Source organism: Jaculus jaculus, chromosome 17, assembly GCF_020740685.1.
Source record: "Jaculus jaculus isolate mJacJac1 chromosome 17, mJacJac1.mat.Y.cur, whole genome shotgun sequence".
NCBI lineage: Eukaryota > Metazoa > Chordata > Mammalia > Rodentia > Dipodidae > Jaculus > Jaculus jaculus.
Genome location: NC_059118.1, coordinates 32,948,680 through 32,969,340, shown reverse-complemented (window position 1 = coordinate 32,969,340; position 20,661 = coordinate 32,948,680). Strand labels below are relative to the sequence as shown.

At 44.4% G+C, this 20,661-nt stretch overlaps 1 protein-coding gene across 2 annotated transcripts; it reads right to left on the bottom strand.

The window, feature by feature from the left end:
• Positions 1–1,001: 1,001 nt before the first annotated feature.
• Rnf7 (ring finger protein 7) lies at positions 1,002–15,539 on the bottom strand. 2 transcript variants are annotated; one of them, XM_045136673.1, is made up of 3 exons: positions 15,318–15,521; positions 3,737–3,784; positions 1,002–1,479 (listed from the first exon to the last, which is right to left on the bottom strand). In XM_045136673.1, exons 1-3 carry the CDS (start codon positions 15,490–15,492, stop codon positions 1,361–1,363), a joined length of 342 nt encoding a protein of 113 aa, XP_044992608.1. In that variant the 5' UTR covers positions 15,493–15,521; the 3' UTR covers positions 1,002–1,360. The 2 variants fall into 2 exon arrangements, with proteins under 2 accessions (XP_044992608.1, XP_044992609.1); XM_045136674.1 differs by having other exon boundaries at positions 1,423–1,479; positions 15,325–15,539.
• Between the last annotated feature and the right edge of the window lie 5,122 nt (positions 15,540–20,661).

The window sequence follows — 20,661 nt, the reverse complement described above, 5'->3', positions numbered from 1 at the left end:
ACTTCCCAGTACCCATGTAAAGCCAGATGCACAGAGTAGCACATGCATCTGGAGCTCCCCTGCAGTGGCAGGAAACCCTGGCATGCCCATCTCTCTCTCTGATTGAAGAGCACCTACTAAAATAGTTTGTTACACAATAATAAACACACTAAAATAGCCAAACATAGTTTTATAATTTTTTTCAGTATCTAGAAAATTTGAAAAAACTTTTGCCCATTTTTTCAGTGGTTTGTTATAGACACAAAAATTTCCAGAAATAAATCACCTCCCCTGAAAGATTCTCATAAAAGGTCTTTTCTTATGTTTGTTTCCAGGTAATTAAATCTTACTGACAAATGAAAGTATATATGCATTTTTCAAATCAGTTATATGATAAATTAGTTTATTAATCTTAAGGTAATACATAAAATTATAATAACCCAAAGTAAATAAAATAATCTATTTATTAGTAAAACATTGTATAATAAGCACCAATGTTATATTCATAAGCATTTCCCCTCATTAATATTTCACTAAAATATACATTACAATGTAACCTTACCAAAAATGGAAAATAGCTCCCCCGCCCTTTTTTTTGTTTTTTCAAGGTAGGGTTTCACGCTAGCTCAAGCTGACCTGGAATTCACTAGTAGTCTCAGGGTGGCCTCAAACTCATGGCAATCATCCTACCTCTGTCTCCCAAGTGCTGGGATTAAAGGCATGAGCCACCACGCCCAGCAAAAATACCCTTTCTTATTCAATGATTTAGCAGTGAGAAAATGGTAGAACTGGGTTTCCTTGGTGAGTCAAACAGAAAAAAATCTCTCAAAACAATCAAAATCCCATTTTCCTGAAAGTTACATTTTATTTACCACATTCACCAGTTCAAAATTAAACTCCCATTTAAATCAAATGAAGAGGCTATAGGTTACCCAATACCCAACATATTATCAGGAACAAACTGATGGTAAGAGTTGGGTTTTCAACTGTTCTTTATTTGTCACTGCAATTTTTTTTTTTTAAAAATCAAGCAAAAGCATGCAAATGTTCCTCTGTGAATGCAACTGCTTTTACAGCCCCTAGCATACCAACAGGTAAGTGATAAAGGTTGTCCAATTTGTTGGAGTTCTCTAACCAGTGTGTATAACACACACAACAGAGGTAGGAAAGACCATCTTTCATAAATGATCTTGAGTATAGAATTTCTGAACATTAAGCTGAGAAAATGCTAAACCATGCCTCTGATGAGTCCAGGGAACCACAGATCCATTACTTTCTCTTTGAAGAACAAGCCCCTAGAGTCTTCTAGCATTGCGGGGCACTTGACAGCAACACCTAGGAGGGCCGAGATCCACCACACCAGGACGCCTTCTACTGCCTCTCATTTGCCAATTCTTTGGACCACCCAATCCTGCTGGCAGAGGGGACAGCGGTTGTTCTGTTTCACCCACAAGGACATGCAGCAGTTGTGGAAAGAATGATTACATTCTCCCCAGACCACTGAAAGAAAGAAAACAACCAGGTCAGTAGGTGAGCATGGTAGTACATGCTTATAGTCCCAGTACTTGGAGGACTGCCATGGCTTAAGACAAGTCTGAACTACAAAACAAGACTGTCTCAAAAAAGGCAGAGAGGAGGGTAGGGGCTGGGGAGAAGGCTAAGAGTAGAGTGCTTGCCACTCAAAACATGAGAACTGAATTCAGATCCTCAGAAACCATGTAAAGCCAGATGTGGTAGCACACACCTGTAATTGAGTGTGCCTATGGTAAGATGGGAGGCAGAGACAGGAGAATCCCCTGAAACAGCGGCAAACAGTTTACCTGGTATGCACAGTGGTGAAAAACAAGACCCTACTTTAAGCAAGGTGGAAGGAGAACCAGTACCCAAGGTTGTCCTGACTTGTACACACACATAGGTATGCATGCTCACAAAGATAAAAAAACAGTGACATGACATAGCTTGGTTTAAATTACTAAATGAAAAATTATAGTTCATTTACAAGAAATAGTCATGGCTCATAATCTTGAAAAAAATATGGTTAGGTTAAATGACCAAAGTAATTTTGCTTTATCTACAAAAATATATACTTAATTATATAAGATATAAGCTACTCTCAGGAGTGGTAGTACATACCTTTAATCCCAGTACTCAGGAAGCCAAGGTCAGAGGATCAGCCTTAGACAACATAGTGAATTCCAGGTTAGCCTGGGCTAGAAACCCTACCACAAAAAACCAAATATATCTGACTCGGAAACTGAACATGGGTCCTTTGGTTTTGCATGCAGACACGCCTTAACCACTAGGCAAACTCTCCAGCCCCCTGTCTTTTTTTTTTGTTTGTTTGTTTTTTGAGGTAGGGTCTCACTCTGGTGAAGGCTGACCTGGAATTAACTGTGTAGTCTCAAGGTGGCCTCGAACTCATGGCAATCCTCCTACCTCTGCCTCCCGAGTGCTGGGGTTAAAGGCGTGTGGCACCACGCCTGGCCCTCTATCTGATTTTTATGTACCAAGATATCATGAGTTTTACATGTTCTCAATTAATGGCTGGTTATTACAATTGACAGGCTTATAAATATTACTGGTTGTATATCTACTGAGCTGTTTTCTCAAAGTGATGGATTCTATTAACTCATGTAGCTGGGCATGGTAGCACATACCTACAATCCCTGTACTTGGGAGACCAAGCAAGGGAAGCCTGGTCCACACAGGGACCCAAAACAAACCAGTCTTCCACAAGCAGTGCAACTCCTCACGTGACAATGAACTTTCAAAGTGGCTACAATGACACATTTCTCTCTCTTTTTTGTTTTTGATACAAGGTCTCATAATGTAACCTAGGCTGACTAGAATTCACTACATAGCTTACATTGGCTTCAAACTCATAGTGATCCTCCTGCCTCAGCTTCCCTAGTGCTGGAATTAGAGGTGTGTGCCACACCATCTAACTATAATTTTCTTTTTTTAAATTTATTTTTATTTATATATTTGACAGTAACACACAGAGAGAGAAAAAAATGGGCATGCCAGGGCATCCAGCCACTGCAAACAAACTCCAGACACATGTACCACCTTGTGCATCTGGCTTACGTGGGTCCTGGGGAATCGAACTGGGGTCCTTTGGCTTTGCAGGCAAGTACCTTAATTGCTAAGCCATCCCTCCAGCCCTGACCACAATTTTCTTAACAGATGATTTATAGATTCATTTCATAAGGTCTTTGGAAAATACATCTTCTATTAGTAACAGATTACTGCTTTACAGTTAATTCATTTATTTATTTACTTTTTTGTTTCTTCAAGGCAAAGTCTCATTCTGGCCCCAGACTGGCCTATAACTCTAGCCTAGCTTCCTGAGTGTTGTGACTACAGGCATGTGCTACCATGTCCAACTGCTACAGTTTATTTTTATGTATTACTGAATTTATTTTTTTCTGAGACAGGCTGTTCTTGAACTTGAGGGAATCCTTCCGCCTTAGGCTCCTTGGTGGTAGATTATAGGTCAGTGCTATTGTAACTAGTGTAAAGTCAATCTTTTTTTTTTTTAGTTCTTCGAGGTAGGGTTTCATTCTCGCTCAGGCTGACCTGGAATTCACTATGTATTCTCATGATGGCCTCGAACTCATGATGATCCTACCTCTGCCTCCCAAGTGCTGGGATTAAAGGCACGCCCTGCTTCTTAAAGTAAATTTTAATTTCAAATTCAAATACTTCCACTAAGAGAGAAACCTTGAGTTAAGTAAGAGAAAGAATGACCACATACCAACGCAATCCTCTTGTTTGTTTTCAGCTTGACATCTAAGGCAGGCATCTAAAAATAAACACAGCAAATCTCATTCTGATGTTAAAATGTTCAGACTGCAAGTTTTAAAACCCAGACACTTCAGAGACAAATAAAATCCCTAAGGGGGTTAGTGATGTAGAGAAGATTTGTACATTCATCTCCCATCCAGAAATAACTGTTTAATTTTTTAATTTTTTTCTTTTTTTAAAAAATATTTTGGCTGGGTGTGGTGGTGCATGCTTTTAATCCCAGCACTTGGGAGGCACAGGTAGGAGGAATGCCTTGGGTTCAAGGCCACCTTGAGACTATGTAGTGAATTTCAGGTCAGTGTGGGCTTGAAAAACAAACTATATACATAATTTATTTGAAAGGAGAGAGGGAAGTGGTGAGAGAGTGTATGTGCATGTGTGCCCACCAAGGCCTCCAACCACTGCAAACAAACCCCAGGTGCATGCACTGATCTGCACATCTGGTTTATGTGGATACTGGGGAAATGAACTCAGGTCATTAGGCTTGACAGGCAAGCACCTTAACTGCTGAGCCATCTCTCCAGCCCCTTGTTTTGTTTCTTCAAGGTAGGGTTTCACTCTAGCTCAGGCTGACCTGAAACTCACTCTGTAGTCCCAGGTTGGCTTTGAATTCAGTGATTCTCCTTCCGAGTGCTAGGATTAAAGGCATGTGCCATCCCACCAAACTAAAACTTTTGTAGTTAAAAATTTTAAGGTGGGGGAGGAGGCTGGAGAGATGGCTTACTGGTTAAGACACTTGCCTGTGAAGCCTAAAGACCCATGTTCGACTCTCCAGACCCCATGTAAGCCAGACGCACAAAAAGTGAGGCAAGCACAAGGTCAGTCACACATGCCCACTAGGAAGCACAAGTGTATGGAGTTCAACTGTTGTGGCTGAGGCCCTGGCACTCCAAGTCTCTCTCTAAAATTGAAAAAAACAAGAAGGCTGGTGTAGGGCTGGAGAGATAGCTTAGCAATTAAGGCACAAGCCTGTGAAGCCTAAGGACCCAGGTTTGATTCTCCAGGTCCCACATAAGCTAGATGCACATGGTGGCACATGCATCTGGAGTTTGTTTGCAGTGGATAGAGGCCCTGGTGTGCCCATTTTCTCTCTCCCCCTCTCTGTCTCTAATAAATAAAAAAAATAAAATCTTTAATTAAAAAAAAGAAGGTGTAGGCCACAACACCTGGCCAAAAAAAAAAAAAAAAAAAAAAAAAAAGAGAGAGAGAGAGAGAGAGAGAGAGAGAGAGATAGAACCTTAAGGGCTGGAGAGATGCTTAGTGGTTAAGGTGCTTGCCTGAGAGGCCTAAGGACCCATATTTGACTCCAGGTTCCATGTAAGTCAGATACACAAGGTGGTTCATGCTTCTGGAGTTTTACTACAGTGGCTGGATGTCCTGGTGCACCAATTCACTCTCTCTCTCACTAAAAAATTACAATTTTTTTTTATTTGAAGTAGACAGATAAGACAAATATGTATGTGAGTGCCAGGACCTCTTGCTGTTGCAAATGCATGCATCACTTTGTGCATCTGGCTTTATATGGGTACTGGGGAACTGAACCTGAGCTGGCAGGCTTTCCAAACAAGCACCTAATTACTGAGTCATCTCTCCAGTTCCCCCAAAATAACTAAAGATAAAGAACAAAGCATGCTACTAATTTAATTATGACCAGGAACAAGTTAACAAGGTCACCAACTATATTTTATAAACTTTTACAGAAATATGTCTTGACAGTGGCACTACAGAAAGTATTAGAAAAAAGATAAGCCACATGTTACAATAAGCTCACTGAGCCTGCTCACTCACTTGAATCAACCTTAGTAATGGTTATCTTCTAAAATATTTGTATTTATTTGTAAGCAGAGAGAGGGATAAAGAGAGAGAATGTGCATGCCAGGGCCTCTAGCTGCTGCCAATGAACTCCAGATGTATGTGCCACTTTGGGTATCTGGCTTTACATAGGTACTGGGTAACTGAACCCTGGTTGTTAGGCTTTGAAAGCTAGGGCCTTAACCACTGAGCCATTTCCCCAACCCAGTAGTTTATTTTCAAGACAACACTGTAATGACTTAGATTCATATTTTCTTATAAAAGGAAACTTAGGACACACAAGAAACCAACAATAAAGCCTCTTAAAGTTGTATTTATTTACTTGAGAGAGACAGAAAGAACGGCACTCTTGCACTACAAATTCCAGACACATACACTGCTTGGGCATCTGGTTTTATGTGGGTACTGGGGAACTGAACCCAAGCTGGCATGTCTTACAAACAAGCATCTTTAGTCACTGAGCCAGCTCCCAACCTTTTTGTTTTGAGACAGGGTGTCATACAGCTCAGGCTAGCCTCAGACCTGAAATACTGTATGACTAAAGACAATCTTGAACTGGCTCCTTTTGCATCCACCTCCCAAGTGCTGGGATTATAGGTATGTGCCCTTCACTCAGCCCAATAATAAAGTTTAATAGGAGGAAATAGAATAGAAAGTTTCTACCATATACCTTCTTGAACTTAACTGTGTGGCTGTATACTCTATATGAAAGTTAAATTTAAAAAAATTTTAATTGCCGGGCATGATGGCACATACCTTTAATCCCAGCACTTAGGAGGCAGAGGTAGGAGGACTGCCATAAATTCAAGGCCACCCTGAGACTACATAGTGAATTCCAGGTCAGCCTGGGCTAGCATGAGACCCTACCTCAAAAAGAAAAAGAAAAAAAAAGGAGGGAGAAAAGAAAAATACTATTTATTTAAAAAAAAAAAACTGAATTTTTAAATTTATTTTGGGTTTTTTTGAGATAGAATCTCACTTTAGCTCAGGCTGACCTGGAATTCACTGTGTAGTCTCAGGGTGGCTTCAAACTCATGGTGATCCTTCTACCTCTGCCTCCCGAGTGCTGGGATTAAAGGTGTGTGCTACCACGCCCGGCTCTCCCTCCTTTTCTGACACAGGCTCTCGTAGTCCAGGCTGGCTATGAAACAGTGGATGACCTTTCACTTCTGATCCTCCTGTCTCTAGCTCCCGAATGCTGGGATTATAGGTATGTGCTGCTATAACTGGTTTATATCGTGCTAGGGATCAAACCCAGGGCTTCATACATGCTAAGAAAGCTACATTCCCATTCCTTTTACTGGGGTCTCTTTCTCTCTCTTTTTTGAGGTAGGGCCTCACTCTAGCCAAGGCTGACCTGGAACTCACTCTGTAGTCCCAGAATGGCCTCAAACTCACAACGATCTTCCTACCTCTGCCTTCTGAGTGCTGGAATTAAAGGTGCATCTGGACCCTTCTATGACCTCTTGAAGAAACTAGGCCCATAAATGTGAGGCATGTATGTTTATTAACAAAGTTTTCCTTTCACCATTCAAGTTTTTAAACTTTATTCCCTATAGTACATGTGAACTCCTTTAAAATAAACTTTCATGGGGCTGGAGAGGCAGCTTAGTGGTTAAGGCACTTGCCTGCAAAGCCTGTGAGAACTTGATGGGTGAAGTAAGTAATGACATAAATACTAAGTTCTTTCTACCAAGGGTTTTGGGGATGGGAACTTAAAAAATATGTTGGGATGGAGAGATGGCTCAACAGTTAGGGCACATGCTTACAAAGCCTAAGGACCCAGGTTCAATTCTCCAGGTCTCATGTAAGCCAGATGCACATAGTGGTGCATGCATCTGGAGTTTGTCTGCAGTGGCTAGAGGTGCTGGTGTGCCCATTCTATCTTTCTCCCTCTCTCAAATAAATCTAAAAAATATATTTTGTGATTTTATTTGAGAGAGAAAGAAGCAGAGAGACAGAGAGAAAAGAGAGGGAGGAAATGAGAGGAGAATGTATACACCAGAGCCTGCAGCCATTGCAAATGAACTCCAGACACATGTGCATGTGCTACCCCGTGCATCTGGTTTATGTGGGTCCTGGGGAATTGAACCTGTGTCCTCTGGCTTTGTAAGCCATCTCTCCAGCCCTGGGATGGGAAGTTAAAGGGTATTGGAAGTTACCAAAATACAGTCATTGTATTATTTGCTCTATGAAGTAGGCATTACAGATATTTTAGGGTTAATGGAATGGACTCACTTATAGCTGAAAGAGCACTCAAAGCCAGGAGAAAGGAAGCTCAAATTAACAGGAAAAAAAAGTTTTCCCATTACAGCCTGCTGTGGCAGCTCATGCCCATAACCCCAGCCCTTGGGAGGCAGAGTTCACTGCCAGCCTGTGCTACAAAAGAAAAAAAAAAATCGAGAAAAATAATTCTGCAAAACCAGCAACCATGATATTGAAGCCTATTTCCTGCTTTTCTCCTTACACAGCTTGAGTACAAGCTTTTTAAAAAAGTATTTTATTTATTTGTAAACAGAGGGAGAAAGAGTGCATGAGCACGCCAGGGCCTCCAGCCACAGCAAATGAACTCCAGATGCATGCCCCACTTTGTGCATCTGGCTTTTTATGGGTCCTGGAGAATCAAACCCGGGTCCTAGGCTTTGCAGGCAAGTGCCCTTAACCACTGAAACATCGCTCTAGCCCCGAGCACAGGCTTGCTTCTCTCAGCAAACTCCTACCTCAAAATAAATAAAAATAGAACCAACCAACCAACCAAAAAAACTCCACCCCACACACTGGTGCTGGGGTGTGCTGGCCTTTAATCCCAGCACTCATGAGGCAAAGGTAGGGGGAGCATTGAGTTTGAGGACAGCTTGAGACTACATAGTTAGCCAGAACTAGAGCAAGACCTTACCTCAAAAACAAACATAAACACACTGGCCTCTACAGTGCAGATGAAAAATACTCGGAAGGCTTTCTTCAATTCCTTAATTAGTGAGCAGCTCCCCTTGTAAGGATTTATGCCCTGGGAAATATGACCAGGGTTGTTTTTCTGGAGCTCCCAAGCAGGTGGGGAGTTAAGGTGAGCAAGCCACCAAGCATGATCTGGTGTAATAACTAGGAAATGCTACCTGCTCCAGATTTGGGCAGTTACTAAGTTTTACTTTTAGGACTAATGATACTGCCTTTCATAAATTAGGAAAATAAGGCTCCAAAATGGTTATGTGAATTGTCCAAGTTACCACAGGATCAGGCACTCTGGCTTGCACAATTTGGCTGTACTGTTAGGTCCACTGCACTGTCCTCTCCTTTCAGGAGTAAAGAGGAGGGTGGAATTCAAGGGACAGAGCAATACTCAAGTCACAATGAATGTCAAGCTAATAAGCTGGTTAAGTATGGAAGATAAATTCCAAACTTAAAAAGGATATTGGTTTCAGTGGAACTTGGTATAGAATCTAGCAATCCTCAGGGGTTGGCAAGATGGCTTAGTGGTTAAGGTGCTTGCCTGCAAAGCCAAAGAACTTAGGTTCAATTCCCTTGTACCCACATAAGCCAAATGCAAAAGGTGGTGCATGTCTGGAGTTCATTTGCAATGGCTGGAAGGCCCTGATGTGCCTACTCTCTCTCTCTACCTCTTTCAAATAAATAAATAAATAAAAGAAGAAGAAGAAAAAAAAGAACCTAGCAAACCTCAATTAAACCCTGCTGCCTCTGGATCCAAGTGCAGGGACTGAAGCATCTGCCACACTCCAGCCAAGAAAAAAAAAACACCTTGTACTCAGGGCTAGAGATATGCTTCAGTAGTTAAGGCTGCCTGCAGAGCCTAATGACTAGGGTTTGACACCCCAGTACCCATGTAAAGCTAGGTGTAGTGGCTAGAGGCCCTGGTGTGCCCTTCTCCTTCCAATCTCCAGGTCCCAGGTAAACCACACACAATGATGCCAGCATGCAATTTCACACATGCACACAATGGCATGTATGAATTTAGTTTGTTTGCAGTGGCTAACGACCCTGGCATGCCCTCTCCCTCTCTCAATAAATAAAAAGAAAAAAGATTCTTTTGTTTTTGCTTTCCAAATATCTTGCCAGTTTTATTAATTTATTTTTTGGATGTACAACATATATCTTCCACACATTGGTCTTTTGTCATTTAAGTTTTTCAATCTGTTGTCTTTTGTTGAAGCTCTCAACTGTAAAGTACTGAAGTCTTTCATATGATTAGTGCTTGGAAATTCTTTTTACTTTGGGATAATGAAGATTTCCTGCTGTGTTCTGTTCTGAAAGCCTTTTTATCTTTAACACTTAAGTCTTCACATTTCTTGGGTTGATTTCCAAAGATAAAGATTCAGTTTCATTTTTTTCTTCCACGGGGTAACCAGTTGTTACAATTAGGTATATTCTTTAATTCCCTGAAGGTGGAGTAACTAATTCTATCCATCTCAGATTTGTGTCACTTTTCTTGGTTGGAATGATCAGGCATCATTTCCTTTAGAATCTTCAATGGTGAATTCAAATGAGTAGATGTTAGCATTATCTTCTTTTAGCTCTGTGATTTTTTCTGGTAGAGGTACATAGTGAAATCCATCTCAGATGCATTTACTGACTTTTGTTTTTAAAAGATAGCACACCATTAAGGCAGAAGTGACCTCTCAATGCAGCCAGAGAAACATGGGTAGAGTATAGATGGAAGCCAATGGGAATCCCACAGGAACTACAGAATAAGATGTTGTATGTGCTATATTTGAGTGAACCTTTAATGCCAACCAGAAGAGGTACTTCCAATATGTTGTTATTTGCAATGCAGAAGGCCACCACCCCACCCCACCCCAAGGGACCTGGATAGGTCCCAGGTGAGATGCACAGTGTGGGCCAGCATGACTTGGCACTGGAACACAGGGCACCGGTCGTGCAGTAGGTTGACAAGTGATGTCTGTCACCAGCCTGGAGGGGCCAAGAGGTGAGAACCCTTCCACCACCTGTGTGTTCCACTCTGTGGAGGTTCATTGCTTCCTCAGGACTGTCACAAAAGACACTCAAGTATGCCTCAGCAAAGTGGCATTCATGTAAAGCCTGATTCAAAAGTGGAGCAGGGCTGGAGATGGCTTAGCGGTTAAGGTGCTTGCCTGCGAAGCCCAAGGACCCATGTTTGACTCTAGATCCCATGTAGGCCAGACACACAAAGGGGAGGCAAGTGCAAGGTCACACATGCCCACTAGGTGGCACAAGTGTCTGGAGTTCTATTTCAGTGGCTGAGGCCCTGGCACACCAATTCTCTCTCTAAAATAAAATAAAAAAAATTTTTTTAAAGGTGGAGGAACAGGGTTCATTGCAGAAGAGGGGGTGGAAAGGATGTAAGAAGATAAGACTGCTTATAATACTGTCTTCTAGACACAGAATGGCCTTGATGTCTATTACCTTGCAGGGCCTGAAACTACCTATACAAGACCTTCATAATAGGAAGAAAATGATGAATTCAAAATAAAGGAAACACTAATTAAGAGGTGGAAGGGATATGATAAATTTGTGAGGGGAAAGGTGGAGGTTGGAAGGGAATTCTAATGGTTTATTGTCTATAATTGTGGAAGCTAACAATAAAAAAAGTTTTAAGCCAGGCATGGTGGCACATGCTTTTAATCCTTGCACTTGGGAGGCAGAGGTAAGAGGATCAACCTGAGTTCAAGGCCACCCAGCATGTGGGCACACACACACCCCTGCAAATAAAAATGCTTTGGCCAGGCATGATGATTGGTGCACACCTTTAATCCCAGCACTTGGGAGGCAGAAGGAGGAGGATCACTGTGAGTTCCTGACCAGTCTGGGACTATATAATGAATTCCAGGTCAGCCTGGGCTAGAGCAAGACCCTACCTCAAAAAAAAAATTTTTTTTAAATTTATTTGCAAGCAGAGATAAAGACACACACACACACACACACACAGAGAGAGAGAGAGAGAGAGAGAGAGAGAGAGAGAGAGAGAGAGAGAGAGAGAAGGAGAGGGAGAGAGAGAGAGAGAGGGGGGGGGGAAAGAACGAGCACACCAGGGTCTCCTGGTCACTGCAAACTTACTCCAGGCACATGTGTCACTTTGTGCCTCAGGCTTTACATGGGCACTGGGTAACTGAACCTGGGCCATTAGGCAAGTGCCTTCAACTGCTGAGCCATTACTCCAATCAGAGAACCCTCCCCCCCCCACAAAGTAGGGTTTTACTACTAGGTTTTAGCTCAGGATGACCTGGACTTTACTATGTAGACTCAGGGTGGCCTTGAACTCATGACAATCCTCCTACCTCTGCCTCCTGAGTGCTAGCATTAAAGGCGTACACCACCACACCTGGGTCAGAGAAACTTTGAAAATTCGTCTTTGAGGCTATTCATTTTATTTACATGATTTTTTTTTTTTTTTTTTTTTTTGAGGTAGGGTCTCTAGCCCAGGCTGACCTGGAATTCACTGTGTACTCAGGGTGGCCTTGAACTCATGGCAATCCTCCTACCTCTGAGGGTATTCATTTTAAACTAAAAAGAAACTAAAAGGGAGTCTAGTTTACTTTAATCCAAAGGGAATTTAAGAATAGAAATTTTTAGCAAAGTTTTTCCTGCAGAAGAAGAAAAATAACAAGTCTCCGGATCTGTTAAAAGTGATTCCAGGGCTGGAGAGATGGCCTAACGGTTAAGGCGCTTGCCTGTGAAGCCTAAGGGCCCATGTTCTACTCTCCAGATCCCACGTATGCCAGATGCAAAAAGGCGAGGCAAGTGCCAGGTCGCACAAGACCACTAAGTGGTGCAAGTGTCTGGAGTTCAACTGCAGTGGCTGAGGTTCTGGTGTGCCAATTGTCTCTCAAAAAGTGATTCCAAACTGCTTGACATGGAGCACACACTCTAATCCCAGCACCTGGGAGGTGAAGGCAGAAATGGATTTCACAGTCCCAACATGAGAGCTTGTCTGAAACAACAGCAAGACACCAAAAGTAGATTTTCTTGTTCCTTCCAGGTAAGGCTTACCTGGAACTCACTGTGAAGCCCCAAGATGACCTCTAACTAGAGGTTATCATCCTGCCTCAGTCTTCTGAGTGCTGGGATTACAGGCATGTGCCGCCATACCCAATCCTCCACTGGAAATGATGATCCCAGTTCTTAAGAGGTCGGGGTATGAGAACTGTAATGTAGGCAAATACACCAGATTCTTAAAAACAAGTGTAGCGTCATGTATCCACAATTAAAGGCTTCTAAATGTAACAAATAAAAACTGCTGAACCTCATTCCTATAAAACTTTTGTGAGAAAGCTCCAATGAATGAAAAAGAATACAGTTGAGAAGTCTCTTGACTCCAGGCTTAAAATGTCTCAATGCTCAAAGAAGCAAGCAAACCAATTTTCAAGACTACAGAAATCCAGTTCCTCCAACTGCCTGCAGAAACACCACCATTTAAGGTGCTCTCACAGTGATGAAATACCCTACTTAAAAACATACCTTTTTTAGTGGTTAAGCACTTGCCTGTGAAGCCTAAGGACCCCGGTTCGAGGCTCGGTTCCCCAGGTCTCAAGTTAGCCAGATGCACAAGGGGGCGCACGCGTCTGGAGTTCGTTTGCAGAGGCTGGAAGCCCTGGCGCGCCCATTCTCTCTCTCTCCCTCTATCTGTCTTTCTCTCTGTGTCTGTCACTCTCAAATAAATAAAAAATAAACAAAAAAAAATTAAAAAAAAATACCTTTTTATTTTTGGAGACAGGGTCTCATGTAGCCTAGGCTGGACTAGAATTTATGTGAGGATGACCACCTACTTAGGTCCACCTTTCAAATGCTGGTATTATAAGCCTGCATCACCCTGCCTTGCTTTTGCTTTCTCTGTTGTGGTTTTTGTTGTTTGTTTGTTTTATTTTTTTTTGAGGTAGGGTCTCACTCTGGCCTAGGCTGACCTGGAATTCACTATGTATTCTCAGGGTGGGCTCAAGCTCACAGCGATCCTCCTCTTTTTGCCTCCCAAGTGCTGGGATTAAAGTAAAGGCGTGCAGCACCATGACCCGCTCTTGTGAGTTTTTTTTGCGGTGAGGTCTCATTCTAGCCCAGGCTGACTCTGTAGCCCCAGGCTGGCCTCAAGCTCCCACCTCAGCCTCTAGTTGGGATTACAGGTGTGAGCCACCATGCCTGACAATCTTCTTTTGAGGCAGGATCCCACTCTAGCCCAAGCTGGTCTTGAATTCAACAACCCTTCTTCCTCAGCCTTGTGAGTGATGGGATTATAAGCATGTGCCGCCATATCTGGATCATGATTTGCCTTTAAATAGAATGTGCCTTCTAAGGCTGGAGAGATGGCTTAGTGGTTAAGGCACTTGCCTGTGATGCCTAAGGACCCAGGTTCAATGCCCCAGTGCCCACATAAAGCCGGATGCACAAGGTGGTTGGAGGCCCTGGCATGCCCACCTCTTCCTCTCTCTCCAAATAAACATAAGAATGTGTCTTCTCAAGGTAATAAGAGATCTTAAAACAAAAATCACATAAAAGTCAATGAAGTTAAGCTGCTTGGATTGTTTCACTTGTTCCAATATTTTCACTCAAAATATAACAGAAAGGAAACTATATGTGTTCTCTACACAGGCACAAAGAGGCAGGGCTGTCTTCTCTGGGAAATGACACCCTATAATGGGGAGGGAGCAAGATGAAGTTTTGTTTCTGAATGAGGGGCTTATATTCTTTAGTTTCCAAGGATTTTAAATATTCCTGGACCTCACTTTAAGCAAAGTGAGTTCTAGCTGACTCATTTTAAATCAATCTAGCCAGGTGTGGTGGTGTATACCTTTAATCCCAGCACTAGGGAGGCTGAGGTAGGAGTTCGAGGCCATCCTGGAGCTACTGAGTGAGTTCCAGGCTAGCCTGGAGCTACGGTGAAACCCTACCTCGACAACAAACAAAAAAGGTAAACAAATTAACTCAATCCAGACTTAAAAGCTAGCAGAAGAGCGGTAGAAGCTAACCCGAAAATGCAATGGCTGAGCACCCTTCTTGGGGCTGTGCCTGAGGGTGTCCTTTTGGGAATGCCTCCTGAGCACCACTTCATACTTGCTCAGCACCTCGAAACAAGACAGGCGTGGGGGCCCAAACCTGTAATCCTAGCACTTGTGTGGCGGAGGCAGGCAGGCAGGAAGATCAGGAGTTCAAGGTCACCCTCCACAACACAAGACAGTCGGAGGCCAGGCTGGGGGCAACCATGGGACCGTGCCTCAAAAACCCCAGCCAACGGCTGGACAGGTGGCTCAGTGGTTAAAGGCACTTCCCTGTAAACCCTGACGGCTCGGATTGATTCCCCAGTGCCCACACAGAGCCAGGCACACAAAGTGGTGCATACATACATTTGGAGTTCATTTTTCATTTGCAGTGGTAAGAGGCCGTAGCGTGCTCGCTCTCGCTCTCTGCTTAATAAGAAAAAAGCAGAAACAGCCAACCAAACGACGACGAAAATTTCGACCTACACACGACGCCCTCGGCCCCGACCCCTCCGCACCAGCCCAGCGGTCCTACGCTCCCTCCAGACAGTCGGGTTCCGAGTTCTCGGCCACGCCCACCACCTCCTGAAATCACCTAGTGAAGCTCCCCCGAGTTTGCCCGCGTCCCTGGGCACCAGCCTGCAGGCGCGGGCCGAGGGTGGAGCAGCGGGCTGGCGGGGCCGGCCTCCCGAGGCGCCGGCAGCACCGCCCGCGGCCACCCGCAGGCCTCGCCGCCGCCCCGGCCTCGCGCGCCGCGCTTACCCATCACCTGCACCCTGCAGATGGCGCAGGTATCGCACTCCACGTCCCAGCTCCACATGGCCACCGCGTTCCACTTCTTGAGCGAGAACATTTTGTCGGCGCCTGACTTGGAGCCTGCGCTCCCGGAGTGCGAGGACAGGGTGCAGGGCTCCTCGCCGTCCTCCACGTCGGCCATGGCGGCGGCGCCGGGCGGCGTCGGCAAGGACGTTGGCTGCGGGAGGCGGGCGGCTATGGCGGCTCCGAGGGGTCTCTTCGCGGCCCGCAGCGCCGCCCGCAGGCCGCGGCCTCGGCGGCGCCCGGGACCGGCTGGCGCGGCTCAGTGACGTCACGCGCGCCGTCAGCGCTGGAGCGTCCCCGCGTCAGCTGTGCTCCGGGCCTGACAGCCGAGGCTAGTCCTTCAGCGGTCGTTATCTCGCGGCGGGCCGCAGACAGCACGAACACGTGTCTTGTTACCTACTTTTCTGAGGCTGCGGCTCTCAGGAGTGCTCCTGTTACTGTGCTCATTTCCCTCTTCCTTCCCAAATGTAAACAGCAGGTATTTTCACCACTCTAGCCTCCGTGGCCACCGGAGGGGCTTGCCGAATGAATGTATGACCCCAGAGATCTAGGAATCTGGCTGAGCGATACCCAAATTACTTTTATTTATTCATTTTTGTTCTCAGGACTTACTATACACTTAAAATTTATTAGGACCTTAATAGGCTCCTCCGGAATTCAGGATCTTCCTGTCTCTGCAATCCTCTGGGGCTGGGATGACTGGCCTGCGCCATGCCACCAGCCACCATGCCCAGCTTGTTATGAACTTAAGTTAAAAAAAAAAAAAAAATATATATATATATATATATATATATATATATATATATATATATATATATATATAAATTTATTTAAAAATAATGAACCCCGGGCTGGAGAGATGGCTTAGCGGTTAAGCGCTTGCCTGTGAAGCCTAAGGACCCGGGTTCGAGGCTCGATTCCCCAGGACCCACGTTAGCCAGATGCACAAGGGGGCGCACGCATCTGGAGTTTACTTGCAGTGGCTGGAGCGCTCTCTCTCTCTCCCTCCCTCCCTCCTTCTCTCTCTCTTCCTCTCCCTCCCTCTCTCTCTCTCTCTCTCTCTCTCTCTCTCTCTCTGCCTCTTTCTGTCTCTGTCACGCTCAAACAAATAAAAATGACCAAAAAAAATAATTAAAAAGAAATAATGAACCCAGGCCGGAGAGATGGCTTAGCAGTTAAGGTGCTTGCCTGCAAAGCCTAATAACAACGTGGGCTCGAATCCCCAATATCTGTGTAAAGCTGGAGTTCATTTGCAGTGAGGAGAGTTCCTGGCAAACTAATTCTCTCTCTCCTTTGTCTCTGACTTGCAAATAAATAAATTATGTATATGTGTGTGTTTGTGTGTGGCCCTACTAATTTCATTAGAGCAATGGCATCACAAATCTAGATTCTAGAACATTCCACTGTGTAGTAGAGAATAAGAGTGAAAATAGGAAATAATTCTGAGTATTGTTATACAAGAGTTTGACCTCATTGGTTTCCTAAAAGGATCTCGGAAACTCATGGGTACCACACGCAGAGTTGGTTTATTTTATTTATTTTTTTCGTTTTTTGGTTTTTTGAGGTAGGGTGTCACTCTGGCCCAGGCTGACCTGGAATTCACTATGTAGTCACAGGGTGGCCTCGAACTCACGGCGATCCTCCTACCTCTGCCTCCCGAGTGCTGGGATTAAAGGTGTGTGCCACCACGCCTGGCCTAAAATTAATTTATTTTAGCCTCTTCTTTTAAATGTATGTATGTGTGTTAGTGTGCTGCTGAAAAGGAATGCCTGTCCAGCTTTACATGGGTGGCTTGGGAATTGAATCGCAGGGCAAACAATGACTTTAACCTCTGAGCCATCTTTCCAAACTCTAACCTCTTCTTTTTATTTTTTTTTAATTTATTTGAGAGAGAGAAAGAGGCACAGAGAAAGAGAGAGAGAGAATGGGTGCACCAGGGCCTCCAGCCACTGCAAATGAACTCCAGATGTGTGAGCCCCCTTGTGCATTTGGCTAATGTGGGTCCTGGGGAATCAAGCCTTGAACCAGGGTCCTTAGGCTTCACAGGCAAGCGCTTAACCACTAAGCCATCTCTCCAGCCCAAATTTCTTCTTTTTAAATGTTAATAGGAATGAGGTCAAGGCTGGAGAGATGGCTTAGTGCTTAAGGCACTTGCCTGCAAAGCCTATGGACCCAGGTTCAATTTCTCCAGTACCCATGTAAAACTAGATGCACAAGAGGGACACATGTATTTGTAGTTCATTTGCAGTGGCTAGATAACCTTGTGCCCATTCTCTCTCTATCTGCCTCTCTCCCTCTCACTCATTCTCATAAATTAAAAAAAAAAAACTTTCAAAAATATAAACAGAAGCCAGGCATGGTAGTGCATGCCTTTAATCCCAGCACTCTGGAGGCAGAGGTAGGAGGATCACCGTGTGTTCGAGGCTATCCTGAGACTACGGAGTGAATTCCAGGTTAGCCTGAGCTAGAGTGAGACCCTACCTCGAAAAAAGAAAAAAATATATAAACAGAGTAATGAAGTCCAGAAAAATGACATAACAAAGATCACATGACCATTAGGTGAATGTGAGAGTCTTGAAACCAAGGTTCTCCTGGAATCCCAAAATTACTACTTGTTTTCCTGAGCACAGCAGACAACATCTTAATCTAAATAAAAGATAAGGAATGACTGGAGAGATGGCTTGGTGGTTAAATGCTTGCCTGTGAAGCCTAAGGATCCTGGTTCGAGGCTCGATTCCCCAGTACCTATGTAAGCCAGGTGCACAGGGGGGTGTTTGTTTGAGGCCCTGGTGCGTCCATTCTCTCTCTCTCTCTGCCTCTTTCTGCTGTCACTCTCAAATAAATAAATAAACAAAAATAAACAGAAGAATTCTAAAAGAAAATAAAAGGTAAGGCCTAGAAAGTAGGGAAGTGTCTAAATCCCTTCACACTCTGTGGGGTCAGGTGTAGGGACCCAGAACTTGGCACCTGTCACCCAGCCTCTCACTATCCATCCATCCCCCTGAACACACACCTTGTGCCTGGAGAAGGTTGGGGACTGACTGGACTCAAGGATCTGATCAGGGAGACAGGAACATTGGGTCTCAGACATAAGTGTGTGGTTTATTGTAAGTGCTGGAGGGCTCAAAGACCTATGCAAGAGGTGAGGATGGGCGTCAGGGAGATGGGGAGGTAGGGTAGGAGTGGACAGCTGGCCAGCCTCTCCCAGCTGTTGGCCAGGACTACCCACACTAACTTTATGAGCCAGGAAAAAAAAAAGCCTATAAATATAAAAATATAAAAGATGATCCATTCAAAAGACATGCTCTGCTTATGTGAAATGACCACACATCTGATATAGGTGACAATAAATGTTAGATATTGAATAAGTGAGGAAGCCAGGAAGCAGATGAGGGTAAAATGCACCCAGTTAGAGAGAGCCAGGTGTTTTGAGAGGAAAGGAGGGAGCAGGTAGCTAGAAGGCTGGGAAGAGGAGGAGGGGCCACGCCCCCCACCCCCCCCCCAGCGGAATGTGAGAAGCAGTAGGAGAAAGAGTGGGGGAAGGAGGTTTGTGCAGTGAGGACCCGTAGCACTCGGGCTTTTCGGATGAGAGAGAAAAGGACAAATGTATGTGCAAGAGCCCAGTGTCACAAGCAAACATGCTTGGGGGAGAAGAGAGAGCAGGGACAGACATGGGCGTTCTGAGGCTGCTGAGCATGTTTGATCCTGGCCTGGGCCATGTGCAAGGGCATTCACGATCATCCTTGGCTACATATAGGAAGTTTGAGGCCAGCTTGGATTAATGACTACCTCAAAATCCATTGGGTATAATGATACATGCCTGTAATCTCAGCATTTGGGAGGTAGCGGCAGGGAGACAAGGAATTCAAGGCCAATCTTGGCTACATAAGAGAGTTTGAATTCAGCCTGAATTACATGAGACCCTGTCTCAAAAACTCAAACAAACAAACAAAAAACCCTGTAAAACGTGGTGGTGCAGTCCTTTAATCTCAGCACTGGGGAGGCATCAACCACACATCATCTCTTTCTTTCTTTCCTGGAGAAGCTTCGGTTGCCAATGAAGCCTCTGCTCCGTACTCAGGACTGGGTGCCCGCAAGACTAGAACCCACATTTTGGGGACTGACTCGTGTGATAGGACTACTGCAACTTCAAACCTCCATAAAGCGGTCCTGTCGAATTTCAGAACTTGAAAGAGGTTTGGTTGCAATGCACAATGATTTTGCAGAACAAGCAAGGTCTTTCTAGGTATGTCTGTCTGGCCATGGAAATAAGTAACATCCACTTGAAAATACAGCAGCTGTAATCAGTTTTTTTAAATTTATTTTCATTTTTATTTATTTATTTGAGAGTCACAGATAGAGCAAGAGCAAGAGAGCGAGAGAGCAAGAGAGAGAGGGAGAGAGAGGGAGAGAGAGAGAGAGAGAGAGAGAGAGAGAGAGAGAGAGAGAGAGAGAGAGAATGTGCCAGGGCCTCCAGCCACTGCAAAGGAACTCCAGACGCGTGTGCCCCCTAATGTGGATTCTGGAGAACCGAGTTCTGAACCGGGGTCCTTGCGCTTCACTGGCAAACGCTTAACCACTAAGCCATCTCTTCAGCTTTGTATTCAGTTTTTAACCTGTAAATAATTAACAGAAAATCCAAAATTTAAAAAAAAGTAATAAAGGATAGCAGGCAGTTCTCTTACTGATGGCACTTTTTTTTTCTGCCTTGATAAACTTGGCCCTGAGATGAGTTTTGTAGCCTTTAGAATAATGTTGGTCTTTGCTGAATCTATATTGTTATTCCCTGCAAACAAAATGTATGCCTCAGACTCACAGCGATCCTCCTAGCTCTGCTTTTGGGATTAAAGGCATGTGCCACCGTGCCTGGTTTTCATATTGTTTTGAGACAGGATCTCATTGCTCAGTCCTGCTGTGTAGCAGAGGCTGGTCTTAAGCTTCCGATCCTCCTGTCTCCACCGCCAAAGTGCTGAGGTTACAGGCTTGCGCCACCATACCGACGAGCTAATATAATTCCGTTCAGCGTGTGAAGACGTCGGCGGTGCTGACTTCCTGTTGAAAGTGTACTGGGGCCCTGGATTGTCTTGCACTACTCTGTAGCCCAGGGTGGCTGCAAACTTGTGATACTGGCTCAGACTCCAGAGTATTGGGATAACACAGTAAGACACCAGGCCCAACTTTTTATTATTATTTTATTTTTACTTTTTGGTTTTTCAAGGTAGGGTCTCGCTCTAGCCAAGGCTGACCTGGAATTCACTATGTAGTCTCAGGGTGGCCTCGAACTCAC

What these genes read in the sequence shown, in the direction of transcription:
- Rnf7 (XM_045136673.1), bottom strand. Translation starts at nt 15,492, where the DNA reads ATGGCCGACGTGGAGGACGGCGAGGAGCCCTGCACCCTGTCCTCGCAC. An exon ending in CTGCAGGGTGCAGGTGATGG is followed by an intron (nt 3,785 to 15,317) that starts GTAAGCGCGGCG and finishes GTTTATTTTTAG; the next exon opens with ATGCCTGCCTTAGATGTCAA. An exon ending in CAAACAAGAGGATTGCGTTG is followed by an intron (nt 1,480 to 3,736) that starts GTATGTGGTCAT and finishes TCTTTCTTTCAG; the next exon opens with TGGTCTGGGGAGAATGTAAT.